The sequence below is a fragment of the Mycteria americana genome, chromosome 4 (assembly GCF_035582795.1).
Source record: "Mycteria americana isolate JAX WOST 10 ecotype Jacksonville Zoo and Gardens chromosome 4, USCA_MyAme_1.0, whole genome shotgun sequence".
NCBI classification, from domain to species: domain Eukaryota; kingdom Metazoa; phylum Chordata; class Aves; order Ciconiiformes; family Ciconiidae; genus Mycteria; species Mycteria americana.
This window is the reverse complement of record NC_134368.1, coordinates 52,867,891-52,887,120: the sequence shown is the minus strand read 5'-3', so window position 1 is coordinate 52,887,120 and position 19,230 is coordinate 52,867,891. Positions and strand designations below refer to the sequence as shown.

Genomic DNA, 19,230 nt, shown 5'->3' with positions numbered 1-19,230 from the left:
TTCTAGATAGATAGAGTCTACGTAGAAAAAAGTCACTGTTACCAGAATGGTCAGCACGTGCATTTGCTTTACATCCACAAATGGAAGCGGGAAGTTTTGTCAGTAGAAGTGCCTGCCGTGCAGCACCCCAATTATTTCATGTCACGGTCCAGCTTGGATGGCTGATCCAGGCAGGCTCTATGGGCCCTTCTAGATGGTCAGTACGTGAGGAGCACCTCCATCTGCTGCGCACTGGTTATTTTACAACTTGCCAATTCAAGTCGCCAGATTGACTTCATCTGTTTCAGGTACATCATGCTGCAACTGAGCTGCTGTGTGTTGGACTCAAGTAGAAACCTGGAATTCAGGCATTCATGGCAAAAACTGCGCTAGTGATTATTTGATTGCTTATGCTGTAAGACCATGACATGAAGCAGACTAGTATTTGAAACAGAAGAATGGCAGATTTCAGATTTGTTGTTTTCAGTGAAAATCAAGAATTGTTGGAATGAGTGCACATAAATATCAGAAAAATACACAAACTGCAGTTTGTGCTTGAGTTTACTTAAAAATTTAGCCCAGTTTTCATTATTGTCATATTTTAATTTCAGTCGCACTTTGCCAATCATGGTGTGAAACTAAACACTATGCTTCGGTATATACCTCTTTGCTGGTATCCAATGGTACACAATGCCCTGTCCTCTAACTGCCAATATTACAAGCTATCAATGCATTCTGCTGGGCAGAAACCTTTCTAAATAAAGCTCTGTCTTAAAACCTAATATAGGAAGAAAAAGACCACACATCTTGTTTTAAGTTAATTCTCACAATCTCACTACCAGCACCCTCCTAACTCAGAATAAATCCCGTATGCTATATAATTATAAACACGTCAATTTTTTTTCCTTCTTCACTCCTCCTAAGATTTTTTCCTTCAAAAGCAGGTGAGTCAACTTATGCCATAGTGGTGATGAACAAGAAGAGCCTGAATAATGTCACGGGCCAAAGCGTACTTTCAGGATAATTTGAGAATTTCAGCAGACAATATATGAATACTTCACATTATTGCTCCAAAAGCTGTCTGGAATAACAGCTATCCCAAGCCTTTGTCTTCTTGCTTTCTCTTGTGGTTGGAGCTCACAGTCTTAAAACAGGAGACAGCATTAAGGAGAAAAAAAACTAGTTCTTGATATGCTAAAGCGAAAAAACTTTTAACACTAGCAGTAATTAGGGCAGCAGACCAGAGGTTCAACTCTCACATGATGCAATGTTGCCTTGTCAAAAAAAAAAAAAAAAAAAAAGACTAAAAGCTAAAAAGCTCAGCTGCTAGATCTTATTTCTGGAGTTCATGAAAACCATTTGCTAAAGCATACACACACAAACCGCAGCAAGACCAGTAAGACAGATGACAAGAAGATCCAGAAACAAGAAAACAAGAAATAAAGCATATTTGTTCTTAGAAACAAGGGAGAAGGTGTTAATCTTAGTGAAATAGGATTCTTGCAGTACTGGCAAAGTTACTGTCAGGATAAATTACTTGCTTCAGCAAATACCAAACACAGAAGCAGGCCTGTCAGGGTGCCAGAATAGCTCAAACAACCGCCCTTCCAGCAAAGCATTTCTGTTGCGCACATTTAGTTCATATTTCACCGCTTTTCTCCTGTTCCTGTTTTTGCGTCTTCGCTTCATGCCCTCTCCTTTGTGATATTCCAGATCACAATATTCCATGATATTCCAGATCATGGCAAGAATTTGCAATTTAACATTAAAACCAAGACGGATGCAATGAAGGGATTTTTTTAGCGTACCTTGCACAGAATGCCTTCCTGAATGACACACATAAATAAAGCTATCACTGCTGATATTGCATTTCCCAAAAAGAAGATATGAATGAAAAATTAGTTTATGGCTATGTAAATTTTGATTATTCTGACACATTGAAACAGCTCTGGAAGAACACATATTTTCAGTTCTCAGCATGTGAAAAAGGTTCATTTCTATCTTTATTCCACAGAAAATTGAATGTTCTAAAAGAACACAGAAAATGGAAAGTTCTTTATTCCACAGAAAATTCCACAGTTCTAAATTGTAACCACAGCACAGACAAAACTAAATGAAATCTTAAAAGATAAAATTCGGCTTGAGAATAATATGCTCTTGAAGACTCACTATATATCTACTTATATCCTGGTCCTACTACACGAAGAAATGCGAACGATGCAAGTAAGCACTGGCTTCGAAGACCTGGGGCAATTCTGCCACTGCGCTACATGCTCAGGGTGCCTTCTGCCAGCTCTGGTGAAAACATATTCCATCAGACACTTACTCTATCAAACTACCAAAATCTCAATTGTTTTCCAGTAGCATCTGTAAGACCACACTGCGTTTCAGCTATCTGCCCACAGCTGTGAAAATCCCATATAAACAGCATCAATTGAAACACTATGGAGAACATAGTGCTATGGTATGACAATATTATAGGACCAAAGTTCGTCCAAGTTTGCTTAGAGAGACAACAGAAACTTGGTGTTTACGCAACTCAATTTTTTCTATCTTTAAATGCTGTCAAGATACTAAAAAATGCTCTCTAAGATACTCTACAGTATTCAGATGGAAATATATGGGGGGAAGGAAGCTGAACTGTATCAAAATAATGAGAAGAATATTGTGTACTAATTCTAATACTAGTATACTATTGTATACTAATTCTTACTAATTCTAGCCAATTAAGTTGCACATAATGCAAGTCCTAAAGTGACTAGAATACGAGAAAATAATTTATCCAAATTATACTGTATAAATATGTTTCCAGAAAAGCTGGGATATAAGTAGTAAACAATTATATTTTGATCCAATAAATTGCCCTAATAAATTGTTCAATAAGCTGCCAAAACATGTCACAACCATGAGATAAACAGAAAGATGCTTAAGTTGTGAAAAAAAATTCAATTATATGAATATATAAACAAAGCAACAGTCAAATATTGTATTTTATGAGCAAACTACAGTATATGGTAAAATATAGCCTGCAAAACTGCCAGACAAAATATACTTATGAAGCCTGCATTGTCAAAACATAATGGCATCTCAATAAAAAAAGATGGAACTAAGAAAGAGATTAATCACAAAAGTCAAAAGAAATATATAAAAGTTCATACCCATTAGAAAAATCCACTGTGAAAGAACAGTCCAATGACAGATGCAATGACATAGGGGAGGAAAGATTAGTAGCTAAACAACAGTCTAAGAAACACAGATGTTAAAAAGACATTCTATTTGGAATTATATTACAGGTTTTTGGTATGGTTTCAGTTTTTAGCAGCAAATTCAATACCACCATCAGTGTAATTACCAAGAGACAGTGGGCTTATTTTAGGTATAACTGTAAGAACTGTATGCTCATGTGCGTACTGTAAAGCCACACGTATCTTCCTAACTAATTTATTGTACAAATATATAAATAATTTACAGCTATATACACATATTTTACCCACAGACACTCACGAACAATCACAATGAAAAAAGGCAGCCTGGCACCACCAGAATGCAAATTGTAATGACAACCACATACAAATAGAAACTATGAATACAAATTAATTTTGATGTCACTGTCTTCTTCAGGGAGTTATCCAAAGCTCGCTAACATCAATGCAGAGCTCTCCATTGCCTCAATGAGCTTTGAAAGAGATCTTTAATGAGAAAGAGAACTAGCCAGCATATACTTACAATAGTTGACTGGCTTTACAAAGGTCAGTATGATTAGCAGTATTTTTATCCTGGGTTATCTTAAACTTTACCTTGAATGTTCAGTTTGAGTAGTCCAAAAAAGCTAACTCTCTGCTTAAATGTCAAAGTAGCCTACACAAAAGGAATACAAAGTTATTCCTTCTGATGGGGCAAATCAGGAAAGGTCAGGAAACAGTTAATAACTCTGATTTGCTTAGATCTTAAGTGATGATTTTGGTCAAATCTTTTATCTATAAAACATCCAGACACCCTAAACTGTCTCTCTCTACATGCACCATGCTAGTCTTATTTTGAAAGCAATCATTGATCCATAGCACTGTGCATGAGAAACTAGATATCAGACAGGCTAGGAGTACAAGTTTAAGACACCATCTGATCCAAAGCTACATCACAAAGTGTAGATGGAAAAAAGACTGCTAGGTCTTCCAACCCCACAAGGGGTTGGGGACTGGAAAGGAAAAGAAATGCTTGTTCTCATAGCAAAAGGACTGACACAAACACTGCTTGCTTTCTCTGTGCTATTGCCAGAAGTTTAATAGCAGCAAAGGTCTTGCACAGATGAGCAAGGCTGGCATGGCTATTCACTGGAGATTCAAGCATTTATTTCATCACTGATCTAAATCTGTAACATCGTTTAAATCAAAAGTGAAGAACAATTTTTAGAAGAGATTTTGCATGGGGTGGCAAGTAATAGAAACTTGGTCCTCTTTTCCCACAGGGGCATTTCGTAGCTGTGACCCAAGAGCTGTTTTCCTCATATTAAAAAAAAAAATTAAAAAAAAAAAATCAACAATGATTTGCCCGAATGGAACAGGAAAAATAGAGCCACGTAAGAGAAACAAAAATCCTAGAATATAAGTGATTCTTGGCCAGTCGTTCATTCTAGTTATCTCTATCCTGCTTAAAAGAGGTAAGTCGTCAAACTGTATCCTTGCTCAGCTGCTTTATGACATGCTCAGTTTCTACTGAGGCAACATCAGTTATTTCTGAACATATCTTTGTTCCTATCTAGATCATCTTCACACAGATTTGACATAAGAACTGTTGATAAAAAGAAGAATCCTCTCTTTTAAGTTCGTAAATGAGGATATTGCTTTTACCTGACAACTTCCCAAATTTTTTTATTGAGTCCAGGAGTGAAAACAGCAGATAGTTTTCAATTTAAATTAAAAAAAAAAAAAAAAATCCTAGACATGAGCTAACTTTTCATTTTTCATCCACAAGCTCTTAATCACATGGACAATTACTGTCTCTGTAATGGAACTCACAGTGAATGTGAAAACCTAAGGAGAAAGAAAGATGAAGAGAGCAGCTTTCTGAGAAGGCACCAAGTACCAGCTGGATTAAATGGTTCTACGCTAGTTCACACCCAGCTGAGGCTCTGACCAAAGGCAGAGAACTGCCGTATTTATAACATTAACGTATATAAAGGAGACAAATACAGATTGTTGGACATATGCAATATTTCTTTATATACACCACATGTTCATAAAAAATACATGTGCCTACCAACTGGCTCTGGAAAATTACAAAACCAGGTGTAGGATATGTATGTCCCTGATGTGTGATTTCTAAATCCTTTTCCAAAAAGACGTTTCCTTTTCTGTCACTGGTAATCATCATGTCACCCTTCAAACAAATCAATTCATCTTCCTGAATTAAAGTGGAGCCAGACTGTACAAAATCAGTACTATTATTTTGACCAAAATCATGAAATTATGTAAGCATGCTATATCAACAGTTTTCATATCTTTTCTTTCTTCCACTAGGAAAATGATCAGCACTGTTCTGATAACCTGGGCTACAAAGTAATGGCATGCACTGTGCAGAGTAAAGATTAAATAAATCTGCAGCACAGAGCTATGCCAAGATCCATGCTGTGAACCGTGAGAATTTCTCCTGTGACTACACTAGCACTTGTTTCATAAATTCTGGCTGATCAACTGTAAGGGAAAATTAATTAAGATATTAAATTTAAATTCTGCCAAATCATCTATATGGTCATATACAAGCACAAATATTGAAATGGTTAACTGCATGCACGGTTGGCACTCCGCTACCTGAATACTAGACCTACATTTTTATCTATTACATTTTTATTCCTCTTGTACCTCCATTTATGGCAACAGTTGCAAGTCATCAGTTTTACTGCTTTATCTATATAACCAGTCATTTTTCCATGTCAGGAAATCTCTGAAACCTATCATGAGGAAGAAAAAAATCTTAATATAGCGGGAATACAGGATTGTGAAACTTCAGAAGTTGAGAAACTGTTTAAACGAGGATAATTCTTTTTGGTTTTAACCTACTGGACTTGAAGGCAATGACACCAGCTATAAGCCTCATACTAAATGCTCCTTTGTAAGTTATAAAACTGTTTGACGAGTTGGTATTTTCATATCTACAACCCCAGTAAATTTGCAGGAAATTCAATTATAGTGCAGATTCGGTGTTGTGCACTCATCTTCATCCCACTCCTATTTCCAATTGCTTTTTGTTAAAAGAACGGGATAACTCATTGGGAAATCTGTTAGATCCAGCAGTATTATTTGTTTTCTTATCAGAAACGCTTCCATCTACCCTCTGTACTAAATGTGTCATTTAGCTCAAAATTACTTATGAGCTCTAACAACTGAGTATAATCAATTCCTTCTATAGACTTTTACAGACGTTCTGGATTTCTTCCACTGCTTGCTCATTATTTTGCAATGCACTTTCCAGTATTTGCAGATTTATCAGAAAATGTAATTGGTGTGATCAGCTCCATCGCCAAGGAGTGTCGGGTGGGATTTTGCTGACTGACCTGCAGCAACTGATCAAAACCATGGAAGTACTAAATCGGAAAATTGTTTCATTTTCGTAGCTGTTATAATTTTATGGTCTTCAGCTACAAGTTAATCATAGCCAATTGCACAGAACTCCTGATGTTGGGACATTACGTATCAATGGGGTTGCTATTTTTAATGCTTCTCTGTAAGGTGCTGTTAAGACTTGGCTGTTGAGGAGGCTGGGGCAGCATGCTATGCAAATCCGTGCTGACCTGGAGCACATCGCACTGTTGTATGTAAGTTTCATTCAGGCAACCACAGTAAAAGAAAAGCTAGTCACTTGCCTTCTGAATACATGGAGTAGGCACATACATCAATATAACCTTTACATGTGAGAAGAAAACATGTTTCATGGTGAATCTGGTTTCAATAAGGCTACAGCACATAGACATATGTAGTCTACAAAGATCAAGCCACTAGGTCAGCAGTGGAACAGACAGAACATAAATGGAGGAGAGAAATTTTCCATTTTTCAGTATTAAAAATTAAGTGTATCCGTTTGAGACTGATAATCTCAAAGTGTGACTCAAAAATGCCTGAATGTGGCCTGCAAAAGAACTTCACTGTGAGCGTGGGCAATGACATGAACTGATAACTGAGTTGGATCATTTAAGAAGATCTTTTTGTTGAGCTGAGATTGGCTTGTATGGCTTTGTTGAGCGTCCTGGCTTGTATCAGAAATAGTGTGGCCAACTGCTCAACTTCTACCAAACGAGGTTTTCTAAATTAATCAGTGGAGAACATGCCTTGATCTACCAGGTAAATGGCTTTCCTAATTACCATTAAACAACTGTTACCAATTTTGAGAAATTTTAAACGTTGCACACACTGAAATCTATATTGCATGCACTGAAATAGTCTGACAGTTCTCCAGCACCTTTTTTTATTATCTGAACTAAAGCTTATTCAGCTAAAAAACCTAAGCAATAGGATTGGGACTGGAATTGCAGCATTACAACCTATTTCAGAATACAATATATGCTAAGTTCAGCACACGTGATGACAATGTTGGAGACGCTATTTGCCCTACACAAGCCACTGGGTTTGTTTGTTCCTATTAAATACCTTGTAATGGATTATCTTAGAATAAAACATCTTCGCTGCCAAAGAGAACATCTGATTATACCCACCGGCTCCCAATATTCTCCAGTACTCTGAGATACGCTACTAGAAAATACACACAAAGTGTGCCAATGGGGTGTTCTGCTCTCTCTTTGCAAGCAGCTGGGCAAGGGTATGCCAATGTATATTTCCAAGTGAAAAAGCAGTTTAATACGATAAAGTTAAATCCTATTACTAAATCTAGTACATTTTTATTATTAGTTATTTAAATTTATGGGTATACGCAGTGTCAACACACCATGAAATGAAGGAATTACCAATTTCCAGCATGAATTACTTGATAAAAGGGACTGCATTAAATGCAGAGTTGTTGAATAAATCAGTAATGCTACAGTGGTTAATAACAAAGTTACTTAAAGGAAGAAAACCTGAAGTATTTTACAGTGTATTAAACTTGCAATTGCTTCCTAAGTGGCTAACAGATAATATTAGTAAACACAATACCTTTCATAGTGGACTGCAGGAAAAGCTTTAATGTCTTTAGAAACCATAGTTTAAGGCCAATTCCATATTGCTTAGCAATCAGGCTACAAAATATCGCAAACTACACTTAGCTTTCTCTTAGTACTTTCCATTAGTAGATTGCAAGTGCAGCATAAAAGAAGACTCTATAATTATGCTTATTTTACTGATGAGGTGAAAGATGCATGGGGAGAAGTAAGATAGCCAGTGATATCTGACAGGCTAATTGCAGACTGAGTGGCCTTACTCTGTTCCCCAAGTCGCAGGCAACTGTCATGGCCAGTCTCACAGTAATTTCAACATAATTTTCCACATTTCTCATTTTTTCAAGCGCAATCTAAAAACAGTGTATTGGAGTGTCATTAAGTTTTAATGACAGCCACAGACAGCTGCAATTTCCCTCAGTAAAATAAATGATTAATTAGTAAAACATAGTATGTAATATATGTCCAGAGTGACTTATCCCTATTGCTAATTGTAGCAATTAGCTTCAATTTCTAAAGCTCCACAGCCTGCATGGTGTTTTGCAAAGCTGTGAGAGAAGCATGCACTGAATAATTTCTATTCCAAATTACACAAACATACAGACAACGTATCTTAATTTTCTAGATTAGCAACCAGTAAGGTCACTTCTGATAGCCCCATAAAAATATCTAAAAGTAGAATTATGTAGTTGATAACCTATATATTTCATAAAGAATACAGGGAAAATGTGACCTGTAGAAAGAAGCCTAAATGTTGGCAAGATTTTCTTTTTACTGGGACATTCAGTAAAATTCATCAACAAGCTCAACATCTAAAGTTTGAACAAAAATGCACTACCACTGACTAAATGGATTCCTTCCCAAAATAGCTGTATTTTTTCACCACGTTTATTTCAGCATAAAGACTCTCTCTTGCCAGGCACAAAACCAAAACCATATGAGTTTTCCTCATATGGCTCTGCCTGAAATGTTCTACCAACAATTTCAACAAAGGCAAAGCCCTTAAATGTCCTCTCAATTACCCAGCCTTCAACATTGCCTCAGTTAGCTATAACTCAGACCATAAAAAAGTTAATAGACGGATATAATTTCAGTCTCATCTGGAAGAGTACAGGAAAGCCCATCTATTGTTTGGGAAAGAGGCATTATATATTCATTATTGTTGATAGCAGCAAGCGAGGAAGAAGCTACAGTCTAATTTTTAGAAGCTCCTTGACTACATGCAATCAATTAGTGGCCAGAAATGTAACAAAACATAGAAAGTATAGCACACCATATGGAGGAGAAAAGATGACACAGATTCTGAGTTGAAGACCAGTTCAGAGCAGAAAGGCCTTTTTGGAGTCAGAAAGTGAAGAATCCATTTCTTAGGAGAGGGCGAACCTACCAATTTCATCCATCCAGCTCCCATTTTCTTGTCTTTTTTTTTTTTTTTTTTTTTAATGAGAGGAGCTATTACTGAGAAAAAAGTCAACACCAAGTAGAGTTTGAGGGAAAAAAAAAAAGTTCAATAAACATCAGTGAGATGGAGAGATAAGGGAGACCAAGAACTACTTGTAAATCACAGACAGGCTACACAACAGCTTGTATTGTTTTATATGCTGAAGTGGCTTTTATCAAGCTGCCTGTGCTGCTAATCTCTGGTAATGCTTTTTCATGAAACTTTGCAGCCCACAAATCTTGGTTGCTCCATTTATTGCAGATTTGTCTGTCAGAAATGGAACATCCATGTGAAAAAGCTGCCAAACAGATTCAGATACTTTCTGGACCGATTTCTGGTGGATCACCGAGTTTCCTCATGTGCCAGGGTCCTCCAGACTACCTTCAGCTTTGTTCAATGAGGTTCTCAAAACATTAGGGGGACAATCTGCCTTCTGAGGCTTGCATGGCCAAAGCTATAAAGAATTATTAGTAGACATTTTCAAGGTTTTTTTCACTGAAAGTGAAATGGTAATTAATTCTCTTAATTGAACAATCATTCATTAGTCTTTTACTAAATACATTACCTAATAACATTCTCAATCTTGCAAGTTACTGCCATGTCTTCAATTTCCCTTTTCATGATAAGACTAATAACAAGCTAAACTCACAGCTTTATAAATCTGCAGCACAGTACAGCGTATATTATATGCAGTTTTTCCATTTAGATTCTTCAATTACAAGCAACTGCAACAAAAAAAAAAATAGCATATTGTACTAGCTAGTATTACATTTTGGCAGATCATAATTAAATTGTTCCTTAGAAGCAGTGCTCAGTGCTTAAGAAGAAGGATTATATTGAATAACGGGGCTAATATTTTAACTCAATTAACATGTTATTTTTCAATAAAGAGGTGTACACTACTGGAATTCCTTCTTCTATGGGTAACATCAGCTATAAAACAGAAATACTGCAGCTTTTTTTTCTGATAACTCGTGTAATTTTTCCCATGTAGATTGTATGCTTTGTATATTTTTTAAAGTGGATGAAAACATGTGACATATTATTATTTTTATAAATATACTTATTTTATACTGTTATAGGCATAAAATATTTCACTTCTATACCATGTAAACCTGCCAGAGACTATATTTGACTACATCTAAAAATACATGAGTGTTCAATGGTAAGGAAAGAATTTTTCTTTTATGTCTTTTAATTCTGTACTATCGTGAGTTTGATTTATAATATTGGTTGGGGCGGAAGTGATTTTTGGATGAAGAAATTACATCTAGTTTCAATGGAAGTAGGGTAACTTCTCCATGGAAACTACCTGCCAAATATGCTCAGATGACTTATTTATCAGATTCTTCAACATAATATTTCAATTTGATGGAATTATATTTTCCTGGAACCTTTCACTAATAATTTAAAAGTGACATAAATGTATAAATGTCTGTATTTCTGAAGATAATCAAGTTGTGTCATTCCGATATCAATTTGTAATATATTTCAAGGTCATCTTCTCTTTGGTTGTTCAAACTAGCTACTTATGTTCTTTTGAATCATATTCCAGTTTTGGTTTAATTCCTAATGTTTTAATGTGTTTTAAAGACTGTTCGTGAGTATTTTGTTGTTACTGCTCTTTCACTGTCCTGCAATTATACCATGGATGATTCCCACTGTATAGTGGACGGGTTTGTGAACTCTTTATGGAGATATGAAAACTGTGTAGTTTAAGAAAAGACCTTGAAAAGTAATTTTTTGTTTCAAGAATTAGTATCTGTATTTATATCAGAACTGGAATATTGCACTACATATCAAACAGCTATTTCTCAGATGGGGCTACTAAAAAGTACACTCCCATAGCGTATTACAGCATTCTCCATATCTTTTCTATCACTGATATTATACAAGTCACTCATTAAAAAACAAAATACAAATAACAACTCAAGGTAGTTTTCAGTAATCATCAGATTGGTAATTTCATTCTAGCTACGTAGGAGTTTTGTTCAGCTGTGTACTAGAACAATGTGTACTACTACTAGGATATTCCATCCCAAAGGTGCTGAAAAACAGGGAGCTAAATTACAGCACATATATATCATATATGCATCGCATATAACATCCAACTGTAGGATTAGAAAAAGGCCATTTTGATTTCATAAGGAAGTCAAGACAAAAAGAAAAGGACAGAATCACACTGTGTTACAGTCAGATGGGGAGATGGAAATTATATGGTACAAAGGAACAAGTAAGTAAGAGACTTGATGATTAAGATGAAAAAATAAAATCAATATGAGTTAAATAAGGAGGTATTAGTAACTGGACATGAAATTCCAGTGAGTTGCATGAAATACCTTGTGTTCCTTTTGCGGAGATCACCTGGTGAATGTTTTCAAAGATGAAGTACTATAAGGTACAACATAACTCCATATAGAAAATCACAGTAAATTCTTACACAAGTTTAATGGAACTTGGTAAGTTAAAAATAAAATTCTTACACTTAGCATCATGGTAAGAAAGAACTTTTCTGACCAAAACATAGAATTATTCACACTAGAAGCAGCTGAGCATGCTGCCAATGTTACCAGTTGAATGTTACAACTGCTATGTCATGTAATATTATAATTCTTATTATTTACTTCCATATATAATAGGGTTACAAATCCTTCTCAGTGGACAGGAACCTTTAAATTCACTTTATATTCTGACATTATATAAGCAGGAACTGATGGAAAATTAATGATCTCAATTCTGGATTCAGCAAAACAGAAGTCCATTAAGAAGCCCGATAGCATACATAAAGCTTCTAGTAAACTGAAGGAAACTGGAAGGCATGAGGCTTGCCATCCAGCAAAAACATGCTATTTAGGAGGACTAATGGATAACTATAATGGCTAAACCTTTGACAAACCTTCTCAGACAGGACAACAATTGGTTGAATTTAGATACAGATGATCAAGAAGTGAGCAGTAAAAAAACCAAACTTGCCAAAGCCTTATTTTGGTATTTAAATGTCTCAGTTAAGTGACTAAGCACTTCATCATACAATGAAGTTGCAACAAGGGAAATTCTGATTATATCTTGGGGAAAAAAATTACAATGGTGTAGTCAAATACTGGAACAGTTGACAGAGATGATGTGGAAACCCCATTAAGGTACAAAAAACTTAAGTGGACAAGGACTTGAGCAACCTGTTCTAAGTTGGCCTCGCTTTGAGTAGAGGGGTTGGACCTCCAGAGAGCCCTCTGAACCTAAATTATTCTGTAATTCTATGAACTATATAGATAAAAAACAAACCAAAAAAATTATCTTTCTTGTAGATCTCAAAGAAGACGCACGCTGCAGTTCACTAACACGAAGATGAAAGCTTGTCAAAAATGTATCTGAGTCAAAGCTCCACAGCTGAAAAGTGTCAAAAAAAACCCCAACCCAATAATAATTTGATTTCTTCCAAAATCCTAAAGGGAACTGGATGCAAAAGAAAATTTTCAAAGCAATACCAGCAGTCCGTGGGGGAAGCAGAAGAATATAGCGGGACAGGACAAGCCAGGACTGTTGAAATTGATAGAATGGCCTAAGAAATCTGATTTCAGCCATCATTCACAAACTCAAGCTACTAACCTTTAATTTTAGTACCACTACTTAACAGAACATTTTTTTCCTTTGCATCTCTCCTCTGAATAAATTGCATGTGGCTTCATACTGATTAACAAATGTAGTAAGAAAACTGAAAAGCTCTAAAATACTAGAGGAAAACAACACAACTTATTTTGACCTAAAGCAGTTCGTCTCCCCTGCCTCCTTTTTGGTAAAAGCTCAAGAGAAGCTGGAGAAGTATAAGATAAGCTTATACTCTGCACACCAAGATGGCAGTATCAGTTAAATTCTGCTATAGTATAAACTTTCTGACCTCCACCATGTTGAGGCACTACTATTTATACTTCTGCATCAATTCCATATATTCAAGACATATTAAAAGACATCAAGTCCATAAACTTTTCTGACCCTTTTCTGCTGCTTAGCTCATTAATGCTGAAAGCTGTTAATTTAACGAATGAGTGGGTGATTACCTCTTGAAGAACCCTCTTCATTTTCAGAAGCAATGTCTTTACAGCTGTGCAGTCTTGCAGCATCAGTCTGAAGGGCAAAGATTCAATGCCTCCGCCTTCTTCCAGACCAGTAAAAGGCCACTCCATGGATGGGCTGCCAGCCAGCTGGCTAACACGAGGGTACCTGGCTTCTCCTTGGTCTACCTCCTTCGACAGCTTCAGAGATAGGTTCCTTACAAGAGAAAACAGAAAGATTGACACTGAAATATGAAAAAGAAATCAGTAATTTTTGGCTTTTAGTTCCCTTGAGTTTAAAGAGACATTACACTTTTTGAGCCTGCTGGCATGAATGGCCTTTATAATGTACATGTAGCCATATGGTCTTAGCAATAAAATATGCATTTATAAATGTACCATTTTCTACAGGAATTGAAACCATGCTCTATCCACACACTTCAAAAGAAAGCCATTTTCTTAAAACAAAATATCCTATGGGCAAAACTGCTATGGGTCTATTTCATTTCAGTTCAGCTTTATGAAAAAATGAATGTCATGCACTTTCAAAAGCTAAATCACGTTCTTCCACATACTTTGACTTAGAACTCAAAAAGAAAAGAAAAGAAAATACTCCCTTCTGGGCTGGCCCAGTGACATAAGATGAACCTGCTATTCTATAAAATGGAGTTTGAAACGTAATTGATCTGTACACACTCTGAAGTTTAGTTACCGTTGAAGCTATTTATGCAGAACATGAAACAAAACAACATGAAGTTGTAGTTGAGAATCCATTAAAGACAACAGAAAGATTCGGAACCATTTTGATGGACTTTGGAGGTAACAGAATACCATTATTTTGCTGCATACATACTACCTTCCTTTAATATCAGAGCAAGATATCTATAAGACTTTGCCATGCTGGAGCAAGTCCAGAGAAGACCAACAAGATGGTGAGGGGGCTGGAGTGCGCAATAAATGAGGATAGGTTAAGAGAGCCAGCTTTGCTCAGTCTTCCAAAGAGAAGACGAAGGGAATCTCATGGCTGACCAGAGCAACGTCCCCACTGGGAGGGTGCAGAGATGATGGAGCCAGGCTATCCTTAGGGATGCACAGCAATAGAACAGGCAATAGAAAGGCAATGGACAGAAGCTGGAATACAGGAAATTGTGACCAGATGTAAGAACTTTATTTATTTATTTATTACCATGAGGGTGGTCAAACAAAGAAACAGGGGCTCAGAGATGCTATGGGACACCCATCCTTGAAGATATTCACAACATGATAGGGCAAGCCCCTGAGTAATCTGCTCTAATTGGACCTGCTTTGAGCAAGGGCTTGGAACAGAGGCCTGCGGAGGTCCCTTCCCACCTATGTGATTCTATGATCTAGAGGCCATAGATTCAATCAGCCGAGATCAGCCACATCAGCCAAAACTTTAATAGTAGAAAAATAATTTAAATAGAGTTTACTTGACATTTTGGTGGAACAGAACGTACCTAAAAACACTAAGGATTTTTCTGGCATGAAAGCATTCACAATTTTAACATTGCACCTGTTTTCTCTTCGACCAGCAGGGAAAAAGGACAAATCTGAATGGAGAATAAATCTGAGAATGTGGCTGCACTGTGCAATAGTGGTATATTAATTACTACTAAATTAGAAAAGTGTTGTAATAGCAATGCATGACATCCATATTCATATAAATTACTTCACTACAATTAAAGATGTTAGCATAAGTGGTGAAGAAAATTACAATTATTATTCATTTAATGTATAGTTCCAATTTTCTGTTCCATTTGAATTTTCATGCAACACAAAACTGATTCTGAATTTTAGGCATGGCCACATTTTGGAAGGACAAAGAATATTTTTCCACATGAAATTTTCCTTAGTTAAGTTTGGTTTCATAGGAACCACATACAAGAACGGATTAATGTGATTTCTCAAGACAAGCAATTCCCAATGCCATACTAACAAACTGGAAATGAGGCTACTAGAATTATCTTTTATGGATGGTTCATTTTTACATTTTGCAAGCTATGTAATGTGCAGTAGGGATGTGTCAGATCAAGAAATGCACCACGGAGATCATGGATATGGACAGATGCTCATGATGGCCAATGGAACTAAAATTTTCTAATCTAATGAGAGGCTTTTCAAGACTCTCATAAAACAATGAAATTAGTCCATTTTAATTTTTAAATACATTGAAACAACTTTGTGAGTAGAATATTTTGTGTCTTTTAAAATAATCACCTGAGGTGGATGGTAAAGGTGCTTTTGACTGAAGGATATTAAGCCACTGCTGATTCATAGCCTTTATTAAAGAAGCCTCAGGTATAAATAACGCAAAGGAAAACCAACTTTTAACTGAAGTTTCATAACACAGGCCACTTTTAAGGGTGTATAAAAGCAGTCATATTCAAACTATTGGAATCTACACTTGAGTAAGATTTATGTAGCCAGAAAAGCACATTATTTAAATTGAGCACGATGAAACAACAAGGTCCTCTTTTTCCCTGCCCAGTGCCTGCAGGCTGGGAGACAAATGATTCCTTGGAATATTCTGCATGTTCACTTTGCGAGTCCCACCAAAGTTTCATCACCTTCATGCTCCTGAAGAGGCATTTTATGTGGGTAACATCCTGACACTGAGTAAGGACCAACTTAAGATGTAATGCCTCCCAGGAGTCTTTTACAGCACATTATCAGGGAGAAGAACTTGGCATCAACAGCAATACCCTGCTGCCCCAGTGACGAGGAAACAAGCAGTACTCTTGGAGAACTATCATCCTCTCTTACATGGAAGAGACACAGTGTTTATGGATAAGCTAAAAATGTACTGAAAATACAGAAAATCTTAATTTCAACTGAAGAAAATACCTTCAATGACTTCAGTGGGATCTATGTTGACATCACACTGCTCAACACACAAAATTACGATCTTTTCAAATACAGAACCTTGTACTAAAGTATGAAAAGCACCATAATAACATATCACCACTCACAGTCATAAGAGTTTAAAATCTAACTCAATTGCTACTGGAAAATGGCAACTCAGAGTTGGTATACAGTGAGCATTCAGATCATATAGTACCTCTGAACTACCTGAAAAGAATACAACTGATCTGTGACAGAAAAACTCTTCATTGTCTAATACAACTTCTACTCGCTGCAGGAAAAAGCTCATTTTAAAATCATTCCAGAATTGATATTTCATCAAGTTCATTATTAACAATGTTCAGGTGGTCTATTACAGTATTATTATGGTAATCCACCGCAATTAATCTCAAAGCAGCAGTAGAGACTTAGTGAGGAAAAAAAAGTTCCTACTAAAATTAGAAGTTTCCCCTTACTAGTAAAATGCCTCTTTGCCTCTGAAGTTGGAGAAGGGGCTGGTTCCTTGACTGGTACTGCAGGAGCTCCTTACAGATGGCCACCACCCTCTACCTTCCGAAGATGTGTTTATTGTAATAAAAACATTTCACAGGCAAATGTTATCTGTGATAACCTTCTGAAATGTGGATAAAAAGCCTCAAAAGGTCTATTTTAATGACTAAAGACAATGTATTTCATTTAAATGGCAATATTAATTTTATAATATTATCAACATAAAATATTTCAGAAAAGTAATTTCGTCACTTTTAAATATATGGCTTCTGTCTGAGCTCTAAATTTGCCTGACATACACACACACTTAGGCTATGTCCCTACTTTAATAAAACCATACCTGAAAATGTTCCTGGGCACTGGAAGTCAGTCAGTGTTAAAGCACTCCTGAAATGGCTTGACCCAATGCAGCTATCATTCTTTCAAATGATTCCCTGGCATGGTTTGGTTGTCAGTACAGGCAAATTGGATGGGACCGCCCCATTCTGGAGGACGTCAGTGGTGCAGACATGCACTAAAGAACCATCCCATGTAGATGTCACCGCAAATCTCTGAGCGTGGCTATGGAGCCATGAAGCTCCAAGCTTGAAATGTGAAACCCAGCCAGACTCCTACGCAAGAGAAGAGCCAGCCTCTTTCAAAAGCTCTGAGATCACCTGTGGATGCAGTGGCAAATCACAGCTGAGAAGTGAGATCACCTGTGGATGCAGTGGTAAATCACAGCTGAGAAGAGTGGTAGGAAGCTGCTCTTAATTTTTTCCCAGGTGTTACAGACTTCACTTCCCAGATCACAAGTGGTTCTAATATTCTGTTTGATGAAGATCAGACAAAGTCTGACAGATGGCATACTTAAAACTCTGCCCAGTCCTCTAGATCAATGTCTTAGGGAAACAGGGTAATTCAAGTTGCTCAAGTGGTGTCAACCTAAAGCCTGTAGAATACTATACAGCCGCATGTTACATCTAAGGGGACCACAAATGACAACAGAGAAAAGCAAGCTTAAAGTCAGTAGAATTACTGTCATCATAAGGTCTGAAAATTCACAGAAAATTTGTTACAAATTTGTAAATGTCAAATAGGGTGAAAACCTGTGCAACTTGATGGTCCTTTGGGCCTGCTGGCTTGTTTCCATTGTATCTGGACATATGCACTGAACACCATGAATATATTTCCTCATTTCTAATCGATACAAAAATCAGAAACTACAATATCCACATTTAGCAAAATGGTAGTGCCATTAAGACAGAGTTCTATTTCAAAGACAATCTTTATTGAAATAGTGAGATAGCATTAAAATAATCAATCAGTGCCTTTTAGCATTTTAATATCCTCCATAAATCCAATGCAACTGCATGTTAACTAACTGAGGAAGAGACACAATTGTGCAGCCTCTTTCAAAGCTTCTTTCCCTTAAGAAGGTAGAACAAGAACAACTTTCTTATTCCAAAGCATCTTTAAAGGGTTTTACCGGGGGAAAAAAAAAGAAAAAAAAAAAAAGAACCCAAAGATTTGCAGCTTGAGCTAGTTTGAGTTATTCTTCCCTTCTTACTAATCCTCAGATCAATGATTTGAAGAGCTTACGGTAATTTGAACTTCACTTACATAAAGATCCCCAGATTATGTGGAGTTTAATCTTCTTAGTTTTCACCAGCAGTGCTCAAGTCGTTGCTATAGCAGAATTAGCCTAAACTAATACAATTGGTCCCACAGAGTCTGCATTTCTTGATACCAGCTTAACAGAAGAGAACCCACATAATGCTGTGGGCATCAGGAAGGCTCTGCAAGCAGAGTAAAAGACTCCAGCCTCTATAGGAAGAGCTGAACATACCTTCTTTCTTCCCTGAGGGCCTATCTTCTAAAGCAGGGACTTAGAAAAAGCCTTATATCACTTATTTTCAGTGTTTGAGTGTGCAACTGTACATGTATATATTCACATATAAATATATCATGTGTGTATATATATATACATTTTTATATATGTATAGTTATAAAATTTATACACACACTTATATATAAATGTATATAAACTTGATCTTCAGAAATATTTCAGCAACAAACCCCTTTTATTTGTTCATAACTTGGCCCATCAGGAAAAATATGTCCTTTTACACTAGAAAAATGTTATTAGCTCCATACAGAGGTTATATCAGAAATGATCCTGAAATCCTCTTTCATACAAATCAGGATAGCCTTCAATCCACATTTTTTTCTCCCATCCAGAACTTTCTTTTTTTCTCACCAACAGC

At 36.4% G+C, this 19,230-nt stretch overlaps 1 protein-coding gene across 2 annotated transcripts in view; it reads right to left on the bottom strand.

Moving 5' to 3' along the window:
* Positions 1 to 19,230, bottom strand: part of CCSER1 (coiled-coil serine rich protein 1) — a 731,922-nt gene that overhangs the window by 424,352 nt on the left and 288,340 nt on the right. For both annotated transcript variants that reach the window (XM_075500578.1, XM_075500579.1), the window contains exon 6: positions 13,619 to 13,829. In XM_075500578.1, the coding sequence (XP_075356693.1) occupies positions 13,619 to 13,829 (211 nt within the window). The remainder of the gene's footprint in view (positions 1 to 13,618; positions 13,830 to 19,230) is intronic.